The following is a 26,185-nucleotide window of genomic DNA, read 5'->3' as shown; positions in this document are numbered from 1 at the left end:
GTAGGGTAAGGCAGAAATTGGAATACATCTAACAAATAGTTGGTGACATAGGGGTGCAACTGCTACTCCGAACTGAAGAATGAGGTACAGGATAGGAATTTGTGGTGGGCTACATCAAACTAGTCAGAAGATTAATGATGCAAAGAAAAAGTAGTTTGTTAATTAGTTTCATATTCTATGGATCATTTACACAATAAATCATGATGATGTCAAATAAGACATTTGACATTCCTTGCAAATTAATGTGTAAATATGACTACATGCTGAACATTTCTAGTTGTTTTTTGCTTCTTCTTTTTAGTTACGTGTGCCCATGTGAGTTAGTATTTCCTGCCCAAGACCTTTTACACATTACAATAATAGAAATTCTTCTATAGAACAGGAGTTTTCAAGAGAAACTTTTTCAGTTTGTTTTCAGATTTCACTTTGCTGTCTGTCAGACATTTTATATCTCTGAGTGTGTTATCAACAATTTTAATTGTGGTATTGTGCACTCCTTTTCTGCTTAAGACAACCTTGATATGTAGTAATGAATGTCATTTTCCTTCTGGTATTGTAATTATGTACAATATTGTTCCTTTTGAACTGCAGTCAATCATTTACAACAAACCACACTAGAGAATAAATATTCTGTAAAGGTGAAGTCAGAATGCCCAACTCCTTAAACAGATGTCTTGTTTGCAAGAAGCTGGTGGGTGAGCAGCACGTATTATTTTTGCAGAATATTTTTGAGCAGCAAAGAATTTCTTAACGATGAGTTACCAAGAACATTATTTTATTCCATAGGACATAATTGAATGAAAATATGCAAAACTGTCAATGTGACCGTTAAAGAGCTCCAAAATGTGCTTTTTCCAGTTTAAGTATGTTAGCAAGTTATTTAATTTGTATACTATAACATTTTGGTTGTCACCAAAAGGTGGGTACTGCTTTTCATAAAAAAAGATACTGAGTAAATGAATGTGTCATATGCTTGTCCATAATTCTGAAAAGCTTTAGGGTAGCCTTCAGTGAGTAGTAATAACTTGAGCCACCATAAGTATTATTGTGAATATCTAGCACATATGGATCTTAGCTGATAAGTAAAAAAGTATAGTGTAGAATTTAAGACATAATTCTAAATTTGTTTCCTCAAAATTTTTGTTTCTAATAATAATTCCATTCTTTAGTTATCTTCCTTCTAAGTGCTCGTGCTGGTGGAATTGGTCTCAATCTTACGGGCGCATCACGTCTTATTCTCTTCGACTCGGACTGGAATCCAGCCACGGACCTACAGGCAATGTCACGAATTTGGAGAGATGGTCAATCAAAACCTGTGTTTATTTATAGGTGAGTGTGAATTTGTGTGTTATATGTAACATCATGGCTCTATTTTACAAGCGCTCTCTCTCTCTCTCTCTCTCTCTCTCTCTCTCTCTCTCTCTCTAACACACACACACACACACACACACACACACACACACACACACACACACACACACACACACACACACAAATTTAGAAAGGTTTGGAAAACCTCAAAAGTTTGATCTGGCTGAAAGACAATAGATGCTTCAAAATGTAAAAAGAAATGGAGAGGTGAAATACGAGTAACTAACCAAATGTCACGGATTGGGAAGCCGGTAGCAAAAACAAATGGAACAAGATATAGGGATAGGGACAGTGGCTGAAAAGGCAGCCACAAAAGAATCTTTCATCTGTTGAGAACAACCCCTTCCCCCTTCCCCGGGGGCTCACATCTCTTTTGTGAGTGCATGCCTGACCACCACAGGGCCCCAGCCCTTACAGAACTGCTTCCCTTACCATAGTGCAGGTCTATCTGTCTGTCTAACATTCTTTTTCCCTCTCTATCCATGCACTGGATGGTGTTGGTGCCGACTGTGCTTGGATATAGTTTGCATTCCGGACACTTGTTTTTTTACTGTCTGGCCTTCTACAGTTTTTCATTATTAATTGTATGGTCCCCTTATTGGGTTTGACTTGATACTTCTCTAAATTTTATAGAAGTGCTTATTGTGCAGAGAAGGTCAACCATATATTCCACATTTGTGCCTTTCTATCTTTGCACCACTCTTTCTTGGTACAGAGCCCAAAACCTAGCATGGTAGCCATTCCATTGTGTGTGTGTGTGTGTGGGGGGGGGGGGGGGGGGGGATAGGGGAAGGTCATCAAGTATCTGCACGGTGGTAGCTTCGTGGTGATGCAGGGATTGCACTGTTGGTGCATGAGCTGGAAACTCTCCATGCAAGCCAAGGAGTATTCCCATCATGACTGGGGCATGGGGATTCCAGGCAATGGTTTACTGGCCATGTAACTGTTGCTGTGGCTGGGCGGCACCCGTGGGGTGAGCCCCTGTTTGTAGTAGTTGGTACTAGGGTGGAAGATTTGCACATGAAGCGAATTAGACTTCCTTCTGCCAGTGGCTGTGTGACCACAGCAGTCTCTTCTGAAGCTAAGACCTATAACAATGCAGAGAGGTATGGCCCCAAAATGTACCCTTGCCTGGCTACGCCATGGGAGGAACATAGGGTTCAGAGGCAAGGCGAGAAATTCTCCCCCAAAATATTAGGTTTGTTCTAGGAAGGACAAGGATTCCTTTTTTGACTACAAAGCCATTGTTCTTCCTTGAACAGGTTTGAGGAAGTGGCAGCAATTTCAAAAACGAAAAGTGGCTCCATTCCACATAAAATGGCCTCCCCCACTCGGTCATGAGTGCTGCTCACCTGAGACAAGTTGGATGATATTCCTGTCACTGTAACTCCCCATAAAAGACTTGAGTATGGTACAAAGTATCATTTTACAGTGAAAACTCCTTTTACGGACTGATGACAAGTTGCATGCTAATTTGAGGTGAAGAGGTGTGCGTTTTGTCTGTCTTGTCCAGTGGGGACCAAAAGACTTTATACTCATGCCCTCTTCTTGGCCTTTGAAGGTGATTTGTTGTCTGAAGGTCATGGTGATGATGAATCGCTGTGGTGTCAAATCTTATTTTCCTCCTCCCATGTGGTGCTGAGATGAAAGCAATTTGGACACGTTTTCACATTGCAGTGTCAGCTCAGTCTCTAGGGATTGTGGCCATCGGTTGCACAAGAATGCTCCTTGTGGCCCTTGTTCCATTTGTGCCAATTGTGGCGAGGACACTCCCTCCGTATATCAGAAAATCCAGGAATACAAGACCCTTGATAATCTCACATATGAACAGGCATATCCTACGCATATGATAATGACATATGCTACTACTACAATGATGTCTGCTTTAGTGACTATTCCATCACCGTCTGTGTCATGTGTAGTTCTCAGGGCCAGCCGACTGTACCCAATCCCCTGGTGGTTGAGGGTCCTCGTCCTACTTTTTCTCACACTTCCCCTTTGGGAGTGTTGACTCCCTATGCTCCTGGGACATCAGTCCCCAACCCCAGCCGGAGAACAACACCCCCTCCAGCACCCCTGATGAGAAAGGCTTCCCTTGGAATGCTTCCTTCACAAGACTCTACTAACCTGCAACTGGATGCCAGCTGGTGGCTGAAGAAGCCACTTGTTCCAGGTCATAGGACTTTACATTCCTCCTCTGTTACAAAAGTGTAAATCGTCTAAGTACAAGAAGTAGTCTTCCAAAAAGAGGTAGATTCTGACGGACCTGATAACTGCAAGACCCAGCATGTTCCACCTCTGTATCTGAGGCAGCATTACTGTTGGCTCTTATGGTCCCCCCCTCCCCCTTGCCTCCAGGTACCCTGATTCTGAACAAATGTGTATTGATGGTGGTGCCAGCAAGTGGCACTGAGATATGACTTGCCTCCTTGGTCCCTTCATGGGCCTACGGGATACTAATAGTGCGAGCCCTAATGAAACTGTAGCACTTTTTTCTGCCACTTGTCTGAACTATGGAACCTTTTTTTTTCCCCCCGCCTGCCCGGTTTCTTTGCATTACCCTCCTAGAAACCTGTTTCCAAGCAGTGTGGACCTCTTCCCTCAAAGGCTATTGGGGCTATTTTAAGAATCGAACTGACTATGAAAGAGCATTGGGGGGAGTTTGTGCATACATTCTGAAGCCTGTCTGCAGGAAACACCTTTCACTCAACACACCTTTGGAGACTGTGACTGTTCATGTGAAGACATCTCGGGGAATTCACCATCTGTAATATGTATATATCCCTCCCGACAGCGAAGAGTCCCATAACGTATTGTCTTCAGTGTTTTCTCAATTCCACCCACCCTTCCTCATATTGGATTATTTCAATGGCTGCAACCCTTTATGGGGTGGAACTATGACCAGTGGCCATAGTAAAGCTGTCAGAAACTTTCTTGCAGAGGTCGATCTTTGCTTCTTAAATACTGGTGTTCCTGCACACTTCATTGTGGTGTATGGGTCTTTTCCAGCCATTGACCTTTCTGTTTGCAGCCCAAGTCTTTTCCCTTCCATCCTTTGGAGAGTACATAATAATCTGTGGAACAGTGATCATTTTCCTATCGTTTTGTCCCTCCATCAGTGTTTCTTGCCTAGTTGTCCACACAGATGGGCTCTCTCCAAAGCTGACTGGGATGCTTTCACCATTGCCACTACCCTTCACACCCTGCCATGTGGAGGTATCAATGCAGTTGTCCAAAGCACAACAGCAGCCATTCTATCGGCAGCAGACTCAGTGACCCCCTCTTCCTTGGGAGCCCCCCTCCTGTCAGAGGACAGGACTCTCGTAATTGCCGTGGCCGTAAGAGATCCCAGGTAGGCCGTCCAGCACCATAAGTGACATCCGTCAATGGTGCAACTTATTGCCTTTAAACAGCTCCATGCCCAGGTCCACCACATAATAAAATGACAGAAAAGAGGCTACTTGGAGTCATACTTTGCTCCCATTGAACCATGTACCCCTCATTCTTAGGATTGGGCGAAGACACCAATACCAGGCTCAAGCCTTTGCATCTGAGAATTATCAGCCTGCATTCTGTGTCCTCTAACAGTGGATAGACCAACTTTCTTTACCATTTTAATGTGTAACAGTCTTTTCTTTGTGCCTTTTTGCAACTCAGTGGGTCATCGTTACATTGACCTGCAATCTGTCTTTTTCCTCATGTTGTTCAACACCTTCCCTCTCCCTCATTGTGTGCCATCCTCTGCCAATGTACCTACTCGTCCTTTCCCCTTCCCTGCTCCTATCCTATTCTACTTGTCTCCTTTTCCACCCCCCATTATTCCCGTACGCCCTAACTCCCATCACTACACCTGGCAGTCTCTATTCTCTGCAGGTCCCGTCCATTAGCATTCTTCTCTCCCTCCCCTGTACTCTGCTATCCATCCCCCTTTCCTGCCCCACTCCAGATTGCTATTCACATAAGCTGCATTTGGGTCAGAGCTGGTGGTGGTAGTGGTGATGTGCATATAAGGCGTGCTTGCTTGTGTGTGTGTGTGTGTGTGTGTGTGTGTGTGTGTGTGTGTGTGTGTGTGTGTGTGTGTGTGTGTTTTCTTTGCTGAAGAAGGCTTTGGCCAAAAGCTATAATGTGTAACAATGTTTTTGTCTTGTCTGTCTGCAACTCAGTTGGTCATCTTTATGGTGAGTAGCAGTCTACCCTTTTCCTAATATTGTTGACATTCTTGTACCATTTACTACATCTCACCTGAAACCTCATAATGCTGCGTTCAGTGAGTTGGAATTCCTCAGTGCCATAGCGCTTTGCTCTGACACGGTTTCAGGGCCAGACTGCATCCACAGCCAAATGCTCAAACCCTTGTCAGTGGATTGCCAACATGACATCTTTGCTATTTCTATCCATATCCGGAGTGAGGGTGAATTTCCATCTCAGCAATGAGAAAGCTTGATCATCGTAGTACTGAAACTGGGTGAGGGTGAACATCTATTTGAAGTGGACAGCTATCGCCCAATTAGCCTCACAAATGTTCTCTGCAAATTTGGACTTACGATGTGATGACGGCTGTGTTGGTACTTTGAGTCTCAGGGCCATTTGGCTCCATCACAGGGCAGTTTTCACCAAGAAAGTTCTATTGCTGACAATATGGGCTGTGTGGAATCTGCTATGCAGTCAGCTTTTGTCTGGCATCAGCATCTTATCACTGTCATCTTTGAGTTACATAGGGTTTGTGACACCACATGGAGTCACCACATCGTCGCTACCCTCCATGAGTGGGGTCTCTGGAGCAAACTCCCGATTTTGCTCTCAAACTTCTCGTCTCATCATACTTTATGGGTTCAAATTGATGCTTCCCACAGTACTCCATACATACAAGAGAATGGGGTTGCACAGGGCTCTGTATTGAGTGTGCCCCTTTCTCTAGTGGCTATCAATTGCCCAGCTGCGGCTGTGGGGTCTACAGTGTAACCCTCCCTGTATGCTGACAACTTTTGCGTATATGTTTGCTCCTCAGCTATGGGTACTGCTGAATGCTGACTGCTGAGTGCCATATGAAAGATGCAGTCACGAGCTCTCACAGGTGGCTTCTGGTTTTCCACTGCCAAGACATGTTACACACTTCTATTACTGTCAGACTGTCCATCCACAACCAGAACTCTACTTTGAGGATCAAATGCTCAATTGATGGAGTCTTATCCTTTTTTGGAATTGGTCTTCCATGCCCAGTTGATCTGGCTTTCCCATCTTTGCCAACTTAAGAAAACATTAATACTCTTCGCTGCCTCAGTGACACTAGTTGAGGTGCAGACCGCTCTTCACTTTTCCTGCTCCACAAAGCTCTTGTCCTGTCACATCCTGATTATGGGAACCTGGTATATGGCTCACCATCACCTTCAGCATTGTGGGTGATTGACCCAATACTCAATTGTGGGGTCCGACTTGTAACTGGTCCTTTTGGACTAGCCCTGTGAACAGCATATTCGCAGAGGCTGGTGTCCCTCCTCTACAGATCAAGCACCAACAACTGTTGCTCAAGTATGCAATATACATTTGTTGTTCCACTGAGCATCTGAACTACCATGTCCTTTGGTAGGGAAATCTGCCTCCCACAACTGAGTCTCTGCTCTGAGCTCTTTCTTTCTCCACTGTCGCCTTCTGTCAGGTAGAAATTTTCTGCGCCCCCATGACGTACCCTGTCCTCAGATCTGCCTAGACCTTTCCTTATGACCAAAAGACTCAAAGACTATGGTTGTTCACCACCTGTTCCTTAGATGTCCTTGACGCTTTTCCAGGCTCAGATGTGGTATACACTGATGGCTCTATGGTCAGGGTTGAACCGGTTTTGTCTAAACATGTCTGAGATGCAGTGGACTAAGCTCCCTGCTGAATGGATGCAGTGTATTCACTGCACAATTGGTGGCCATTGCTTGAGCCCTTAGCCACATTTGTTGTTTCACTGGTGTGTCAAGCTTAATCGGCAGTAACTTCTTGAGAAGTCTTCTGGCTGTTGACCATTTCTACCCTTGACAACCACTGGTTGTGACTATTCAGGATCTCCTGTATGACCTCCACTACCCTGGATGGTCAGTTGTCTTTGCTGGCAAAATTGGCTGCCAGGATGCCAACTATGAAGATGGGGGCACCGGAACTAGACTTTTGGTGTACTCAGTGCTGAAAATTGTTGACTTGGAATGTGATGTGGATTGGTGTGCCTTGGTTTCTCCGAATAAACTGCAAACCGTAAAGGAGACCACAACCATGTGGCAGTCTTCCCTTTACGCTTCTCGCAGGGAATCTGTCTGCTTCACTTTGGCTGCACTTGGTTGACACATGGTCACACCCTCCGATGTGAGGATCCACCCCACTGTTGGCATGGTACCTGTCTCATGGTGGCCCACACCTTACTGAAATGCTCTAAATTGGCCGCCTTACAGTGAAACCTTAAACTTGCAGACACGCTACCTCTGGTTCTAGTGGATGATGCCAAAGTGGTTGATTTGGCTTTTTATGTTTTATATGTGAAAGTGGTTTTTACTCTTCTCTGTGACATAGGGCACATTAGCCTCATCAGCCAGTTGAGGGATTGGAGGGGTGTCACATCACCTGCTCCAGCCCAAGTGGGCCATGGTTCCTCTTGTTCGGTGGTCCAACCTGGGTCCTGCCCTTCCCACCTTTTTAATTCTTGTATTCTTTTACATTTGTCATTAGTTTACACTCAAGGTCATTGCTCTCTTCTCTGAGCTTTTACCTTGTAGTTAGTTTGTTGTGGCACAGTAGAGTGTGCAAGCACCAATCATATGCAAAGAGTGTGTCACTGTACAGTGGCTGCTTGTGAGTATACATTGGGTGTTGACAAATTTATTGCTTCAGATGCATGTGAGAGTATGAAATTAGTAGCATCTGCCGTTTAACAGTTATGCTTATCAACATATTTATGCAGCTACCACTACTAATAAAAATAATGGTGGTAATAATAATAATAATAAAATAATAATATGCATAAACTGAAAAAAGAAACAATTGTTTTTGTGGAATTTTGTTGTTTTGTGCATAATTAAGTACAGTTTAGGGTAAGAAAAAAATAACTACTTGCTAATCTCCTTTTACATTCTTGTGTAAGTGAGAGTTTTTGTGCTTGTTTATTTTTTTGGACAAATTTACAACATCCCTACCATGTGTATTAGTTAACGAATTAACTTCCAGGCTGAATATCAGACATTCTTTCATTTCACCCAAACAACTTACACGTATTATACACTTCTTTGTTAAATGTTCACTTGTAGTCACGCTTATTTGATTTTGTCACTTTCTCAGTCAATGGAACTGGCCTGGAATGCCATAATTCCTTTTTGGCTAACTTTTCCTGGTAATTTTCTTTCCTGTTAGTACTTAAAACAGACTCAACAGAGTTCATGTTGACACTGCACACAAAAGCCAATTTGTGCACAATAAACAACCAACTCCAAACACAAACTGTCATTTGTGGAAATGATTAAATTCAAGTAGTACTATCTACCAACATGGTCACTTGACTCGAATACAGATGAGGCGCTGAGAACCATAAGGGCCCAAGGCATACCGTCGTCGATCCCTCATTTAAGTGAATATCAGAGAAACTAGTGAGACTGTGGAGTCCTGCCCACTCGTCTCATATAAGATGCCTAAAAGATGGCGCATTCTCGGAATGCTATACAACTATTCAAGTAAAACACATTAATAGTTTTTATTACAATAAAGAAGATAGACTATAATTAAGTTTGTATTACAAGAACATGTCGCAGGCGATGGGTGACCAGCAAACAGTCAGTGTCTTTCTCAGTATACTATGTCCATACAAGCAATGGATCACTAATAACTGTTATTTTAGTGCTCTCCTAGAGATGGTCTAGTACTGTGCAGCCAAGGCTGTCAGGAGTAGCTCTTATATTCTCTTCTTGTAGAGGCCACTCCTGTTGTGGTGCAGTCATAGTCAGCGAGCTGTTGGCTGACATTGTCTCACAGCCATCTCTGCTCTTCTGTTCTTCATATTCATGCTGGCACTTGTTGATATGCCTGAATGTCCATGTACATAATGTGGGTCTACAGCACAGGTAAACCTGACCTACCATAAGATCAACAGATGTCAGAAGCATGAATAAATGGTTCAGTCTCACAATCAATGGTGATGTGATTTATGGTTCTCAGAGCCTCAAATGGAGAACCATATGCATCCCACAAAATAGGTTTTTTTGTCAGTATAATTATAACATATACTGATGTTTGATCTAATTTTACTGTATAGTGAGTGAATAGGCATATCTGAGGAGTGCTCTACCATCTAGTGGGATTTATGCCATGCAAATGAGGATAAAAGTCTGCTGCAGTGTGCTACCACCTGGTGGCATTGGCGTAAAAATGTAGTTGAGTAGTAAGGCTAGCTGTGCATGCCATGAACCATGCCATTGTTTATAAAATCCATTTGTATTTGGCCATAAGGCAGGTAGGTCATGCCGGTATCACATGTGCAGAAACTCCTTAAAATGAGCACAACAGAAGGTGTGCTCACGAGCCTGATGCCAAGTTTCACAAAGTCTACAGGAGTAACAATGTTGCATAGCGCAGTAGATGTAGTGCCCTGTATTTTAGATTAACACGTCTATATTATGCTTAACAGCATCCGAAGAAAAACAACCAATAAATCTGCAAGGTGTCAAAAGTTAGGTTGTTCACATGCACTTGTGCTCTTACACAACAGCCACCATTGCTCTGATCAAATAATGTGCCCCGTGGACCTCCAGCCGCTTTCGGGGTGGGGCAACTCTCTCATCTTCACCTTTTTACACCTGTCTCACTTCTACTTGCATCTGTCTCTTGCCTTTCTTGACTCTTGCACACAATTAAGTCCTTTGGGATTTATCTTTTGTGTACTTTCTCTCTGGGGACTATTCGCGGCTTGACACACAAAGGATTAAGGACCAGTGACGTCATAGTTTAGTCCCTTTAGCGCCATCAATCTGTTCATCTGTTGAGAACAGGTGCATGACTGTGTAACACTCCTGCTCACTGTGTAGACGAAAATAAAGTCAAAATTTTTGGTAAAAAATTAATTATTTGCAATATTCACATCATAATATTCTGGTTCAAGTAAAATGATAAAAAAGTTTTGGAGGAGGAAATTGTGAAATTTACTTACCTTAATTGGTGAATCAGAGGTGGTGGTGGTTCTTGGTCATATTTATACATCACTGCAGAAGCCCTGAGACAATATTTTTTGTATTATTCCTTATTTTTTATGTGATAGCAAGGACTTTGCTTAACAAAAATAAGTCTTATGGCAGCTAAATTCCTTTTGTAATGTTCTTTGTTTATTCAGAATAATTCTCTGTAATGTGCAAACTAAAGTCAGGCTCACTGACTACTAACCCCTTTGCCTCTGACCCAGGACTCAAGAGACTTCAATTAGTCTCATGGTCTCAGCAGTGATCAGTTTTGTAAATTCTTGATATATATCAGCGCACACTCCGCTGCAGAGTGAAAATCTCATTCTGCAAACATCCCCCAGGCTGTGGCTGAGCCATGTCTCCGCAATATCCTTTCTTTCTGGAGTGCTAGTTCTGCAGGGTTTGCAGGAGAGCTTCTGTAAAGTTTGGAAGGTAGGAGACAAGGTACTGGCGGAACTAAAGCTGTGAGGACGGGGGGGTGAGTCGTGCTTGGGTAGCTCAGTTGGTAGAGCACTTGCCTACGAAAGGCAAAGGTCTCGAGTTCGAGTCTCGGTCCGGCACACAGTTTTAATCTGCCAAGAAGTTTCATACTTGACACTTTATACTGAAATTATTGCAGTGGCTATTTTATCAACATTTTCCTTTTTTGATAAAATTACCAGACTTTTCAAATATAGCATACAAGGTCAGTATTCAGGGATATGCAATGAACAATGATCCAAAGCAAAAATGTCTGGCAAACAGTGGCTCTAAAAGGCACTTCTTCATCTTCAGTATTTTGGAACAAATCTCTTTTACTGCAAGCTCTTTGTTTTGAATATTTATAGAGAAGGTATTATGGACCAAAACAAGAAAGAACATTGATAAAATGTGGGTTCTAACATGCATACCTTAAGAGCTATGAGCTCTTGTTCATCTTCATTACTGTGAAACACACCTCTTCTGTTGAACAACTGCTCATAGCTTATAAGGTATGCATTTTAGAGCCCATGTTTACTGGACAGTTTTTATTGCTTTGGTTCATAGCTCTTTAAGGTATTCATTTTAGAGCCTGCATTTACTACACCCCTTGTTTTGAATGATCATTTTTTTCATATCCCTGATTATTGACCATTCCTCCTGAGAGACTGTGTATTTTAATGTTTTTTCTCATTTACTTTGGTTTCCAGAAGAGCTTCTGCGAAGTCTGTAAGGTAGGAGATGAGCTACTGGCAGAATTGAAGCTGTGAGGATGGGTTGTGAGTTGTGTTTGGGTAGCTCAGATGGTAGAGCACTTGCACACAAAAGGCAAAGGTCTCAAGTTCGAGTCTTGGTCCGGCACACAGTTTTAATCTGTCAGGAAGTTTCATATCAGTGCACACTCCACTGCAGAGTGAAAATCTCATTCTGGAGCTCTCTGATAAATTAAAAATAATGTAAGAAAACGTTCATGGTTAATTCCCCCACCTTTGTAATTTTCTTTGGTATTAGTAATCACAAAAAAGGGACAAATGCCTGAGTGTCCTTGGCAATAAATTTTTGTTTAGATAATTTTGTTAGATCACATCTATAAGTATCCTAAGTTGACCCTTTTATGCCCAATAGTATTGCACAGTGTTATTGTCATTCTCTATAAACTGATGAAAATATTGTCAATTATACTGTACAATAATACTGTGTTTTGAAATGTTGGACAATAAAGATCTACATCTACATCAATACTCCATAAGCCACAATATGGTGCATGGCAGAGGGTACTCTGTACCACTACTTGTCATTTCCTTTCGTGTTCCACTCACTGATAGAGCAAGGGAATATTGACTGTCTATGTGCCTCTATATGAGCCCTAAGTTCTCATTTCTTATCTTCATGATCCTTACACACAATGTATGTTGATGTCAGTAGAATTGTTCAGCAGGCAGCTTCAAATACCAATTCTCTAAATATTCTCAATAGTGTTCCTCGAAGAAAAAAAATAAGTTCGCCTTCCCTCCGGGGATTCCCATTTGAGTTCCCAAAGCATCTCCGTAACATTTATGTGTTGTTAGAACCCACAGCCTGCCCATGAATTGCTTCGATGTCTTCCTTCAATCCGACCTGACACGGATCCCAAACACTTGAGCAATACTCAATAATCGGTCGCACCAGCGTCCTATATGTGGTCACCTGTACAGGTGAACCACTCTTTCCTAAAATTCTCCAAATAAACCGAAGTTGACCATTCGCCTCCCATACCACAGTTATCACATGCTCATTCCACCTCATATTGCTCAGCAACATTACACCCAAATATTTATATGACTTGATTCTGTCAAGCAGGACACTAGTAATACTGTATCTGAATATTACAGGTTTTATCTTCCTACTCATCTGCATTAACTTAACTGTTCCACATTTAGGGCTAGCTGCCATTCATCACACCAACTGTAAATTTTGTCTAAGTCATCTTGTATCTTCCTTCAATCACTCAACTTCAACACCTAACCGCACACCACGGCATCATCAGCAAACAACGACAGGTTGATGCCCAACCTGTCTGCCAAATCATTTATGTATATAGAGAACAACAGCGGTCCTATCATATTTCCCTTGGGCACTTCTGACAATACCTTTGTCTCTGATGAATACCGTATTTACTCGAATCTAAGCTGCACTTTTTTTCCAGTTTTTGTAATCCAAAAAACCGCCTGCGGCTTAGAATCGAGTGCAAAGCAAGCGGAAGTTCTTAAAAATGTCGGTGGGTGCCGCCACAACTTAGTTCTGCCGTCGAATATATGTAGCGCTACACAGGCATGCTTTGTAGGGTGCTGTTTGTAGGCACAAAGATAAATACTGGCGCCAAAACCTCTGCGTAAGTAAATATTTTTAAAAAGAAAAAAAAAAAGAAAAGGTGGAAGACAAGCTTTTTTTCTCCGCGCCGAGTTTCAACCACTGCATTATCCAACGAAGTAAATACTAATTCCGTATTGTTCATCTTCGAATGTAGCAGCATTTCAATGTACTACGAAAACCCGACTGGCAAGAATGTTTAGGATGTTTGTCAATATGGCCAATTCTACGTTCTGAATTTTTTCCTATCTGTGAGAAGAGATGGTTGCTAATACGAACTTTTATAAATTGTGAATCACATGCAGTATTCTCGTCACCATAAGAATAATACGAATATAAACATTTTGCCATGTATTGTTTCGTGTTTGCTACTATCTAATTTAACTCCTGTCTGCGTAATAAACCACAAAACTAGAGTGAGACAACAGCAAACGCGGAAGAATATACATATCATGTCATGTGTATATTCGTATTATTCTTATGCTAAACAGTGATACAGTCAGAAATGAAGCGAGGCAATTGCCTAGATTTTTAAATCTAAGATGACTCTAATTTCTGTGCAGAATGTAATGTACTAAAGAGGCGCCTGCAAAGATTTTCAAACGGAGAAAAATTTTCGCTAAACTCTCGTTCAGAACATCTTCTATCATACGCAGTCTATTATTTGGTTCTTGTTAATCATTATCAAAGAAAGCAGCAGTGTAGGTAACAACAAGTAGCAGTCTCTTGCCATTGTTTTGCTAATGAGACGATTCCTCTCTCTCTCCCTTTTTCCTTTTCCTTTTAGCGCGCTCAAAAGCAAGCCATACCGCGATCGGCGACAGGCCGTAAATACGCAGTATCAGAGTACGACAAACTATGCATGACACAGTACAGTAATGCATTTTCAGCGTAGAGTGACGTAAACACCTATAACAAAGAAAAATAAGCAATCAATTCAAACCAGACGAAGCACGTGAAAAAGGAAGGGTACCCGTATAAATACAGACGGAGTGCCTGACGCATAGCAATGGCTACCTGGTAAAGCTTAACTGCTAAGCTTACGACTCGAACCAAACTACTGTAGCTGTATCGTCATTCATTCGACCTAAATTGTCTCATATTACAGTGGACCAATTTTGTTTCGATTTGGAGATGCTGCCTAAAACTTTTCTCTCCCCTTGAATTTCGAGTCTCAAATTTCAGGTGCGGCTTAGATTCGAGTGCGGCTTAGACTCGAGTAAAATACGGTACTCACCAACGAGGATAGCATACTGGGTTCTATTATTTAATAAGAAGTCTTCAAGTAACTCACATATCTGTGAACTTATTCCATATGCTCATACCTTCATTAAAACCCTGCAGTGGGTCACTGTGTCAAATGCTTTCCAGAAATCTAGAAATATGGTTTCTTCCTGTTGTCCTTCATCCAAAGTTCTCAATATATCGTAAGAAAGGGGCAAGCTGAGTTTTGCACGAATGATGCTTTGTAAAACAATGCTGATTTGGGATGTAAGCTTCTCAGTCACATGAAAGTTTATTATATTAAAACTGAGAATATGTTCAAGGATTCTTCAGCAAATAGACATTAGGGATATTGGTCTGTAACTTTGTGGGTCTGTTCTTTTACCCTTTTTATACACAGGAGTCACCTGCGCTTTTTTCCAATCACTTGGGACTTTGTGCTGGGTGAGAGATGGAAGCTAGGTAAGGGGAGGAATGCCGTAGAATAGTCTTTGTAAAATCGAACTGGGATTTGATCCAGACCTGGTGATTTATTTCCTTTCAAGTCTTTCAGTTGTTTCTCTATGGCAGGTATACTTATTACTATGTCGTCCATATGGGAGTCTGACTGATGGTCAAATGATGATATGTTTGTATGATTCTGTAGTGTAAACGATGTATTGAACATGAAATTTAAAACTTCGACTTTCATTTTGCTGTCTTCAACTGCCACACCAGACTGGTCAACAAGAGACTAAATGGAAGCTTTAGACCCACTTAGTGATTTGACATATGGCCAGAATTTTCTATGGTTCTCTGCCAGATCTTCTGCTAAGGTGTGATGGTGATAGTTGTTAAATGCTTCACACACAGATCTTTTCACAGACGCATGAATCTCTACTAACCTTTGCTTGCATCATTTGTGCATTCCCATTTGAACTGAGAGTGCAACAGCCTCTGCTTCCTCAGCATCCGCTGAATTTTGTCATTAAACTGTGGTGGACTTTTCATCCTTTATCCACTTACGAGGCATATAACTCCCCAGACCTTGATTTACAGTTGCTTAAAATTTGGCCATAATTCTTCAATATCCATCTTATTGGAACTAAATGATGCCAGTTCACTGTCTAAGTAAGATGCTAATGACTGCTTATCTGCTGCATCTAGCAGAAACACTCTCCTAGCCTTCTTGACTGATTCATTGTCTTTTGTAATCATGGTTGCTATAATAACATCATGATTGGTAATCTCCATTTCTATACTGACATTGTCAATAAGGTCTGGCCTGTTTGTAGCTACAGGGTCTAAAATATTTCCGTTGTGTGTGGACTGGTGAGCTAGATGCTGAAGACAATTTTCAAAAAATGTGTTCAAAAGTATTTTGCATGACTGTCTGTCTGTACCCCCTGTAGTGAATCCATAGACATCCCATTCTATACTTAGGAGGTTAAAGTTGCCTCCAACTAGTACTGTATGATCTGGGTATTTATGCACTATTGACCTTAGACTTTGTTTGAATGACTCTAGAAGTGTCACTGCAGAATTGGGTAGCCGGTGAAAACATCGAACAATTTACTTGATTTCACCTACACACGTCACACGCGACCAGTTGACATCACTGTCACACTCAACTTTGACCTCAATAGAGACAATATTTTTGTCATTTGCTGCTGTGATAATTGCTGTACTTTGTTGCAAGCAGAAAAAGAAGGTGAATGAAAAATTGATTCAAGGAGTGTCAAAGATCACTCACAAAAACTTATTGAGAGAAATGAGTTTGAAAGTGAGGGGTGGAGGGAATTTTAACTTTTTGTGTGTTAATGGTCCAACATTTGATGCATTGCTGGAAATGGTTCTCCCCCATATATTGATTTCCTCATTCATAGGCACTCCCACCTGCCTCCTCCTCCTCCTGCTTACATTGACACACTTGAAGATTGTGTCATGATGGTGTAGGAACTATGTGTGACACCTCGTTTCTACAATGACTGCCATACACCCATCAGTGCACCTCTTACCGAGAACGCGTCTCTTCTACAACGCATTGAGTAAACAGTCGGTGATAGCACATGACCACAAGATAGCACATATGACGCTGCCCACTTTGAACAATCACGCCCCCCTGCCTACACTCTTAATTACTGTTCGATCAATGGTGCTGAAAACACATTGCGACATTGAGGTAAATACCATGCACTATGCCTCCCCTCACTGCAAGGTGCTCGTGGCGTAGACCCTCTCTGCATACTAACCACCACAGAAGCATAGGAATGTGGGATACATAGCGGCACAGTGCATCATATCATAACAACAGCCGAGCTGCCTGTACATCACAAAGTGTGCTGCCTAGCCCCACCTAACTTACACTCTGCTAAGGTGGCAATTCATGAAATGTTGCAAGCTGGCATTATCTGCCCATCTGACAGCCTGTGAGTGTAACCAGCCAAAATAGTACTGAAAAATAAAATAAAATAAAAAAACGGAACTTACACTTGTGTGGCAACTGCAATGTCCTCAACATCCTTACATTGCAGGACAGCTACGCAGTGCCAAACATACAAGACTTTTAAGGACTTGCTAGCAGACACAACCATTTTCACTATAATTCACCACAAAGTGGCTCATGTACAAATGCCCATGCATAAAGATGACATCATGAAAACTGTGATTATAACATAGTTTGGGCTCTTTTAATACATTTTCATGTCGTATGGGTTAAAAAATACTGCCCAGACATGGCAGTACTTCATCAGTGGCATTCTTTTCCAGTTGGATACTGCTATGCATATCTAGATGACATCCTCAACTTCGACTTTCCCTGAAAACCATGACCGACGCCTTGAACAAATTCTCACCACTGTTAGTGATGGTGGTGTAGTGATCAGTGATCAACAAGACCATGACCAAATTAAGGAAAATGGAAGTTACCTTCTCAACCACCTAGGTAGCGCCACGGGCATCGAACCTATGCCAGAAAGGGCTGACACCATAAGACAGCTTCCACTTCCTCAGAATTATCAAAAAGTCCATTGCTTTCTTGGAATTTTGAATGTCCCAAGCAGCAGTGCTACAAGCACCTCAACTGACGCACAAGCAGGTTCTAACAAATAAGGACAAAGAAAGCTTGACTGGACCACTGCAATGAAGGATACATTTGAATGCACAGAAGATTGCCTCAGGCACATTGTCACACTCCATTCCTCACACTCAACTATCTTTCATCAAGGACACAATAATCACCACCGTTGAGATCATACTACAACAGCCAGTCAGTGGAGAGACACATCCCCGTTGTTTCTTCTTGTGAAAACTAGCACCCTCTCAGTCAAAATGGTCAGCTTTTGACAGAGAACTCCTCACTGTTTGTGAATCTGTGAAATAATTTCATGAAGATATTGAAGGCCATCATGCTGTAGTGTTAACAGATCAGAAACCACTCATCAAGGCCATATGGCACTCATCAGAAGATGTAAACTCTTGTTGCTACCATCAGCTGAACCTTATCGCCCAGTACATGACAGGTATACATCACCTGCAAGGAGCAGGCAGTCTCATTGCTGACTATTTATCACGAGTCAGTACAGTCTCCTTCTGCTTCGACTACAAGAAACTAGCCATCGACCAATGTAATTGTGGATACATTGCAAAACAGATGTACAACAACACTACACAGGCTTATTTATTGAATGACACATCATCTCGGAGCCTACGACGTCTCCTGTAACAGGGTCCTGCCACTAGTGCCACTAACAATGCGATAAAAATTTTTGACTGACTTCGCATTTTCTCCCAATCTAATGTCAGTGCCACATTTTGTCTTATAACGGAAAGCTTCAAATCCCCAACATCAGGTGGGACATGGGCAAAAGCACGCACACCATGCCAGTGCAGTAAGGTCGGAAACTATGCACACACACAGTATTGATATCACCAAAGCTTACTTCCACCATGTTCATGTCGACTTTGTTGGCCTCCTCCCGTAGTTGGAGGATGTCAATGATAGGCAGAGTACACTTAAAGACATCACAGCAGAATCTACAGCCCATGCCTTTGTAGAGACTAGGATTGCAAGATTTGGCACACCAGATACGATTACCACAGACCAAAGCCACCAGTTTGAATCAGCACTCTTCACTTCCCTGTGCAACTTCTGCAGTTTCAAGTGTAACCGCATCACAACGTATTACCCTCAGAATAAAGGCTTAGTCGAGTGGTGACACTAGATCCTCAAAGCAGCCTATATTTGTCACAGCAGATTGTGGACTGAAGTGCTACCTTTGGTACTTCTTGGTGCCAGAACAGCCTTCAACAAGACCTGCAGGCATCATTCACTGCGTACTTTATGGCAAATCACTCGTTCTTCCCACCAGTTTACCCTATCCGCACAATGCCATGAACACTCAGATTTACCTGCAATAGCTCAGCGATTAAAGGATCACATCTGACATATCCAAGTACCAGCCCAGCCCCTCATTCGTATCACTTAGAGTCTTCGTACATAAAGCATTTGCAAACTGTTAACATGTCGTGCTGTGGGACTACACAGTGATGCTGCCATTGCAGCCTCAGTACTCAGGCCCCTTCAGAGTTCTTAAAAGAGACAAACCTGTGTTCAACACTCTTGATTAATGACAAACTGACAACCATCTTGATTCATCGCTTGAAACCAGCTTGGGTTCTCAACAAGAATAGCAACCATGGCTGTACTAACAATGACGACGAGTATTAATCACCACCCAACACACAGATGGCAGACCCCAATACATCCCATCCTGTCGCCATCCCCTTAGACCTCAGCAACTTCAAACCAGATGACTTCACTATCAAGCTTGCCCTTAATGATCTCTGCCTCACGGCTTGCGACAATGACGCGCTTGCATTTAACGATGATGTTGCATGCGTTGGACACCTCATCAACACTTACACCCTCCCCAGGGACATCAGCTATGCTTCCATATCATCTCACCTTTTTACAGATGGTGTTCTGAGCACTGACTGCCTGACAGTCCTCCCACGACGGCCACATAAACCACTGTCTCCCGATGGGGGGAGGGGGGGGGGGGGCTCCTGCTGCAGAGACAACCCCTCTGACGTCTCTCCCCATGCCCCCAGACATGCCATCTGTGTCAATGTAAGAGCACACCAGGCACCTCCTGCGGCACCTGCTTCCCTACCAGCTCTCAGCATTGGCATCACGCACAACTCAGCTCCAAGAAATAGTCCAGCTATGTTGATTGCTCTGCTGTTTTTCCAGATCATGTCCTCAAGGTTCAACTGCCTCAAGAATTTACAGTCTGCAATACAGAATTACATGCAATCTTGTGGGCACTGGAGCAGATAAGACAATTCTTCCAGGGATAAATTTATTGTCTGTTCTGATTCTCTGATTGCCGTTCACTCTCTACAATGTTTGTGCCCAACAGATAAAGTCCAGAATATCGAGGATCTCCCCCCTCCATATACAACAATGGGGGAAGGAGGTATCTTCCCGCTGGGTACCAGGGAACATGGGTTTTGCAGGGAATGAACAGGCGAATCTAGCAGCCAAGGAGGTGTGTCGTGAACCTCAAGTTATTTCAGTATGCCATCCCCCTGCAGGCTCTCACCTCACTTTTGAGGTATAAGGTTACGCATTGATGGGAAGACAAGTTGGTGGCAATGCAGCCATGGTGTACCTCCTTCCAGCCATGTCGATGGCACAAGGTCCTCCTGACACATCTTTGCACAGGCCACAAACCCATCATGCATGGCTTCTTGCACTGGCGAGAGGACCCAACAATGTGTGTTGCTTATGGTGTACAGATCACTGTGTGTCACATTTTATTAGATCACTTGGATTTGCCACTGGATCTGCCCTTTAAGTGACATTCAAACAAATGTGATTCAATTTTTAAAGCTTTGTGAATTGTCCAATGTTTTGGCCAAGATTTTAGGGAGATGGTTTTAATGTGTTAACAGGGTGACTGGCTCATCCCCCCCCCCCCTCACCCCCCCCCCCCCCAAGAAAAAGGGGTCAGCCAGTGACATTTCTGCTTTTCTTTTAGCTCCTTTGTCATTTTACTTGTGTTTTAATTTCATGTATACCTACTTTCCCTCTTTCTAAGTTGTTTTAGCGCTTATGAGATAGCGATTGTGTGGTCAGTGTGAGTGGGATTGTAGTGAGAGGATGAGTACATGATGATTTTTTTTTATATTTGATCCACATTCTTTGGCTTTAATGAGTGTAAGTGTGCTGATGACCTTGCTGTTGAGCACCCATAAGATCCGAACACACACACACACACACACACACACACACACACACACACTCACACTCTCTCTCTCTCTCTCTCTCTCTCTCTCTCACTCTCACTCTCACTCTCACCTCTCACTCTACCCAAACCTCTTCAAATATTCTTGATTCACAGTGTTAGCAATTGATTTTACACTACAGTGTAATTTCAGCTGTTTATCAATTCCTGCAAATATATGTACTCAAAATTCACCTATCCTTTCAAATTTCTGGTTGCTGTTCTTGTTCTTTGTAAAATTTCCTTACTCCCAGCCATATTTATTTTTGGTTGTTGTTGATGCGTGCCACATACTATGTTCCACTGGTTCTTTACTGTGGCGAAGTAAAGTTCAATCAGGAGCTAAGAATTCCTGTTATTTAATCTTGCTCACCTTGTTATTTCAACACACTCACCTCTTCTGATTGAAATTATTTTCTTGGAGAGTTGCAGTTAGTGCTGGAAGTTAAGTGGACAAATCTAACATCCAGTTTTCGAAATAAATATGATGGCTCTGGTGAACAACATATTGTGTATTGTTCTCTTGTTTACAATTATCAGGCAATATAAAAGTACTTTATCATGTGGAACATTGCTATACATTGATATAGACTGCCAACCCAGAAAATAGCCTGTCTAATTTTACAGATTTTGATTGATTCTCTGTATATCGGGTTAGTGCAAGGACAGTAATGCTGTTTGTGGGTGACACTGAAATTGTTTACTGATGATGTTCCATATATGCTCAATTGGAGATGGTTGTTGTGATTGAGCAGGCCAAGGCAAGATTCAACACCCTGTAGAGCATATTGGGTTACAAGAGCAGTATGTGGGTGACCATTACCCTGTTGGAAAACACCCCGTGGAATGCTGTTAATGAATGGCAGCACAACAGGTTGAATCACCAGACTGACATACAAATTTGTAGTCAGGGTGCATGGGGTAACCATAAGAGTGCTCCTGCTGTCTTGTGAAATTACACCTGAGACCATAACTCCAGGTGTAGGTCCAGTGCATCTAGCACGCATGGAGGTTGGTTGCAGGCCATCAACTGGCCTCCTTCCAACCAACACATGCCCATCACTGGCACCTAGGCAGAAACATCTTTCACCAGAAAACATAACGGACCTCCACCCTGCCCTCAAGTGAGATCTGTAGTGCCAGCTGCTGCTCAGATTGCTGCTGCATATGCAGTTTGATGGGCTGCAAGATGGTCTTCCCTCTTGGTAGTGCCACGAGGCCATCCACAGCTCAGTCTTCTTGTGGCTGTACATTCTTGTGATGACTGCTGACAGCAGTCATGTACATTGCCTCCGTTCCAGCCAAGTCTTTCTGCAGTATCGTGGATGAAACATCCAATTTATTGTTGTCCTATTATGTTCAAACTCAGTGAGGTGTTGATAATGGTGTCTTTGTTGTCTTAAAGGTATTTTAGAGTAACATCAACTCATGATGTTCTATTTCATAGGTAACTAATGATCATGACTGTTACAGCACATATTCAAAGCAAACCTGATTTGCATCCTCATAGTGGTACTGCTAGCACCACTCTTATGTGACTGGTGTGAAACATCATCTTTCAACTATAGAGACAGACCTACCAACTTTTGTTTATGTTGCACAACTCCTTCTTAGTGTGTCAATTTTTTTTCCTTCAGTGTACTAAGAAAATCAAAAGAAAATTGGGTCAAACAATAGAAAATCCCGGATGGAATGTAACAATATTATGGAAAGGAAAGTTGCTACTCACCACATAGCGGAGATGCTGCGTTGCACATAGGCACAACAAAAAGCCTGTCACAAAAAGAAAATTAGTTTAGTTTTATCTCCGTTGTTAACACTTAATGATACCACAAAGGCAACTGCTAATTACATTGTATTTCTTTCAGTGTATTCTTCCTGTATAAAAAATTTCAGGGCAGATTTTGACATGTCAGATTGGATAGTTCTTTTTTAAGACCAAGTACAAATTGTCACTTTACAGTAAGAAGAGCTCTCAGCATAAGAAGTTGCCCACCGAATTAGTTTACACCAACTGATGTAATTTTAACATTCATTTGGTATCATAAGACATAAAACATGGATCTGCTTTTTATTGGTCATCTATGTTCAACAACACCAGCTGATGTCCCTTAGCTACAAATTATTTCTCATCGGTACCCTGAGGAGGAGGCAGCAGGAAGGGCTGTGTTGACCTGACAGTACACAGCCATCTGCATACGATGACTTTGGCATTCTTTTATGAACAACAATGTAGCCCCTCTCTCCACCCTCCTTTTCCTCACCCCATCACTGATGTGTAACCAGGGGACGAAGGGGGACCTGAATTGACTCTGGATCACTGGTATGTGGTGCTCTTTACTGAAAAGAGTAGGATTTGTTTCACATCTGATGTTTGTTATAGAAGATTATGGAGGCACCCCAATGTTTGACGCTGTTGTTTGTATTATTTATGTGAAATGGACTAGAAATCAACACTAATGTGCTTGCCAGAAGTTACAAGGCCTGGAGAAAAACTTGCGTTGTAGTGGCCACAGTTGAGGATATTAGGATAAGTGCAAACATTAGCTGGAGCAGCAACAGAAATGTAGTATACAATAAAGCAGTTATCTAGGAGATAGTGGGTAGTAAGTGTATCTCTGTTTTTCAGCACTGATGCAGTTAACAGTTTGAAGGCAGCTAGACTTACAGTCTTAGGTGGTAAAATTGAAATACTTTAATAGAAGACTCAAATGTGATCAAAGTTTGCTAACAATTATATAAGTATCTTAAATTAATCATATACAATTGATATTCCTGAAACATATTGAGTTCCACCTTTATCATAGGGAGATGTACTACGGTAGTCCATGCAGCTGTGGTAGCCATAGCACCAGTGTGATGCAATGGATGGTGCATCTACCTAGTAAGCAGGAGCCCTGAGTTCGAATCCCAGCACTGGTACAAATTTTAATTCATTGCTTCAGCCTACACTGTTATCATATATAATAGTGCATGGGAAAAAACTCCCGTGTTTAAAGGATTGATTTGGAAACCTCCAAGCTTTATAATAAAAGCTAACAGTAAAGTGTAGAAAGTGAGGCACATAAAATATTCAAAGCAAACTACTGGACGCATTGCATGTATAGAATTATCAACAAGACAGACAAGTTAGTGTGACCAATACTGCTGCCAATAAAGTTGAAGAAATTGGTAAGGAACATGAGGAGACTATATCTAGTAAAAGAATCTATGGGATTCATATTTTATTCAAGACAGTTATGAGTTCTTCAAATTGCCACCTCGAGTAGAGAAATGACAAATAAAAAAAAGTGGAAAGTGAGTAGAAGTCATGCAACAATTTTGAAGCAGAATAGTTTGGAGACACCTCATGGAAGTTTTCAAATTTCTAAATCATTAGATTTCAAAATTTGCAGTTAGCTCTGAGCAACTTTCATAGTGGAACTGTCTTGGAGCTCAGGGATGAGTGCCATCGAAAGTAAGGTGAAAGGATTGCATTCATGGTTAGCATATTATGCTTGAGAGACTTGTATTTATTTATAGCAACAGAGGGAGGATTTTTTCTTGTAATTAGCTTTTTAGGTGATGTTGCTTGACAAAAATAGGAAATGTATTCTGGTTAATGACCTGTCATCTGTTAAATTACCAGATGCCGAGTTTGTCTTATTTGCAGATGATGCAAACATTGCAATAAATAGTAAATCAAATATAAATTTAGAAAGGGCAGCTAATAAAATTTTTACTGACATTAGTAAGTGGTTCATAGCCAATTCACTGTCATTAAACTTTGAAAAGACCCACTATATGCAGTTCAGAACTTCCAAGAGATTTCCTTCTAGTGTGTGTATAAAATATGATGACATGGAAATAGTAGAAGTTGAGAGTGTGAAATTCTTGGGATTACAACTTGATAATAAATTCAGTTGGGAGCGACATACTAACGAACTGCAAAAGTGCCTAAACAAGTCTGTGTTTGCAATGCGAATGATGTCAGACATAGGAGATATAAATATAAAAAAACTGGCATATTTTACTTATTTTCACTCCATTATGTCATATGGTATCATATTTTGGGGTAACTCCACAAACTGAGAAAATTTTTTTCGAATACAGTAGTGTATAATAAGAGTAATGTGTAGTGTAAATCCAAGAACATCATGTTGAAACCTATTCAAAGAATTGGGCATACTGATCACAGCTTCTCAGTGTATTTATTCCTTAATGAAGTTTATTGTAAATAATACACCTCTTTTTCCAACTAACTGCTTAGTACACAGTATCAATACTAGGAATAAGAACAATGTACATAAAGATTTAAAATCACTTACTCTTGCCCAAAAAGGAGTCCAGTATTCAGCAGCGCATATTTTCAGTAAGTTACCAGCAACAATTAAGAGTTTAGTTTCAGACAAGACACAATTTAAACATAATTTAAAAGAATTTTTGGTGGCCAACTCCTTCTATTCTCTATTTTTACTGACATTAGTAAGTGGTTCATAGCCAATTCACTGTCATTAAACTTTGAAAAGACCCACTATATGCAGTTCAGAACTTCCAAGAGATTTCCTTCTAGTGTGTGTATAAAATATGATGACATGGAAATAGTAGAAGTTGAGAGTGTGAAATTCTTGGGATTACAACTTGATAATAAATTCAGTTGGGAGCGACATACTAACGAACTGCAAAAGTGCCTAAACAAGTCTGTGTTTGCAATGCGAATGATGTCAGACATAGGAGATATAAATATAAAAAAACTGGCATATTTTACTTATTTTCACTCCATTATGTCATATGGTATCATATTTTGGGGTAACTCCACAAACTGAGAAAATTTTTTTCGAATACAGTAGTGTATAATAAGAGTAATGTGTAGTGTAAATCCAAGAACATCATGTTGAAACCTATTCAAAGAATTGGGCATACTGATCACAGCTTCTCAGTGTATTTATTCCTTAATGAAGTTTATTGTAAATAATACACCTCTTTTTCCAACTAACTGCTTAGTACACAGTATCAATACTAGGAATAAGAACAATGTACATAAAGATTTAAAATCACTTACTCTTGCCCAAAAAGGAGTCCAGTATTCAGCAGCGCATATTTTCAGTAAGTTACCAGCAACAATTAAGAGTTTAGTTTCAGACAAGACACAATTTAAACATAATTTAAAAGAATTTTTGGTGGCCAACTCCTTCTATTCCATCCATGAATTTCTTAAAAAGTGCAGTAGACCATTTTAATGAAAATTTATTATACTTTAATTTTTGACAATACTTGGTTGTAACAGCCAACTAACTACCTACTGTGTGAATGGTGGATGTATGGAAAGCAGATGTAAGT

At 41.4% G+C, this 26,185-nt stretch overlaps 1 protein-coding gene across 2 annotated transcripts in view; it reads left to right on the top strand.

The window, feature by feature from the left end:
* LOC124787908 (DNA repair and recombination protein RAD54B-like) overlaps window positions 1-26,185 on the top strand; it is a 332,405-nt gene that overhangs the window by 260,779 nt on the left and 45,441 nt on the right. For both annotated transcript variants that reach the window (XM_047254891.1, XM_047254890.1), the window contains exon 14: window positions 1,170-1,329. In XM_047254891.1, the coding sequence (XP_047110847.1) occupies window positions 1,170-1,329 (160 nt within the window). The remainder of the gene's footprint in view (window positions 1-1,169; window positions 1,330-26,185) is intronic.

The sequence above is a fragment of the Schistocerca piceifrons genome, chromosome 3, assembly GCF_021461385.2.
Source record: "Schistocerca piceifrons isolate TAMUIC-IGC-003096 chromosome 3, iqSchPice1.1, whole genome shotgun sequence".
NCBI classification, from domain to species: Eukaryota; Metazoa; Arthropoda; class Insecta; order Orthoptera; family Acrididae; genus Schistocerca; species Schistocerca piceifrons.
Note: the sequence above shows the minus strand (reverse complement) of the source record. Positions and strands in the feature narration are given on the sequence as shown.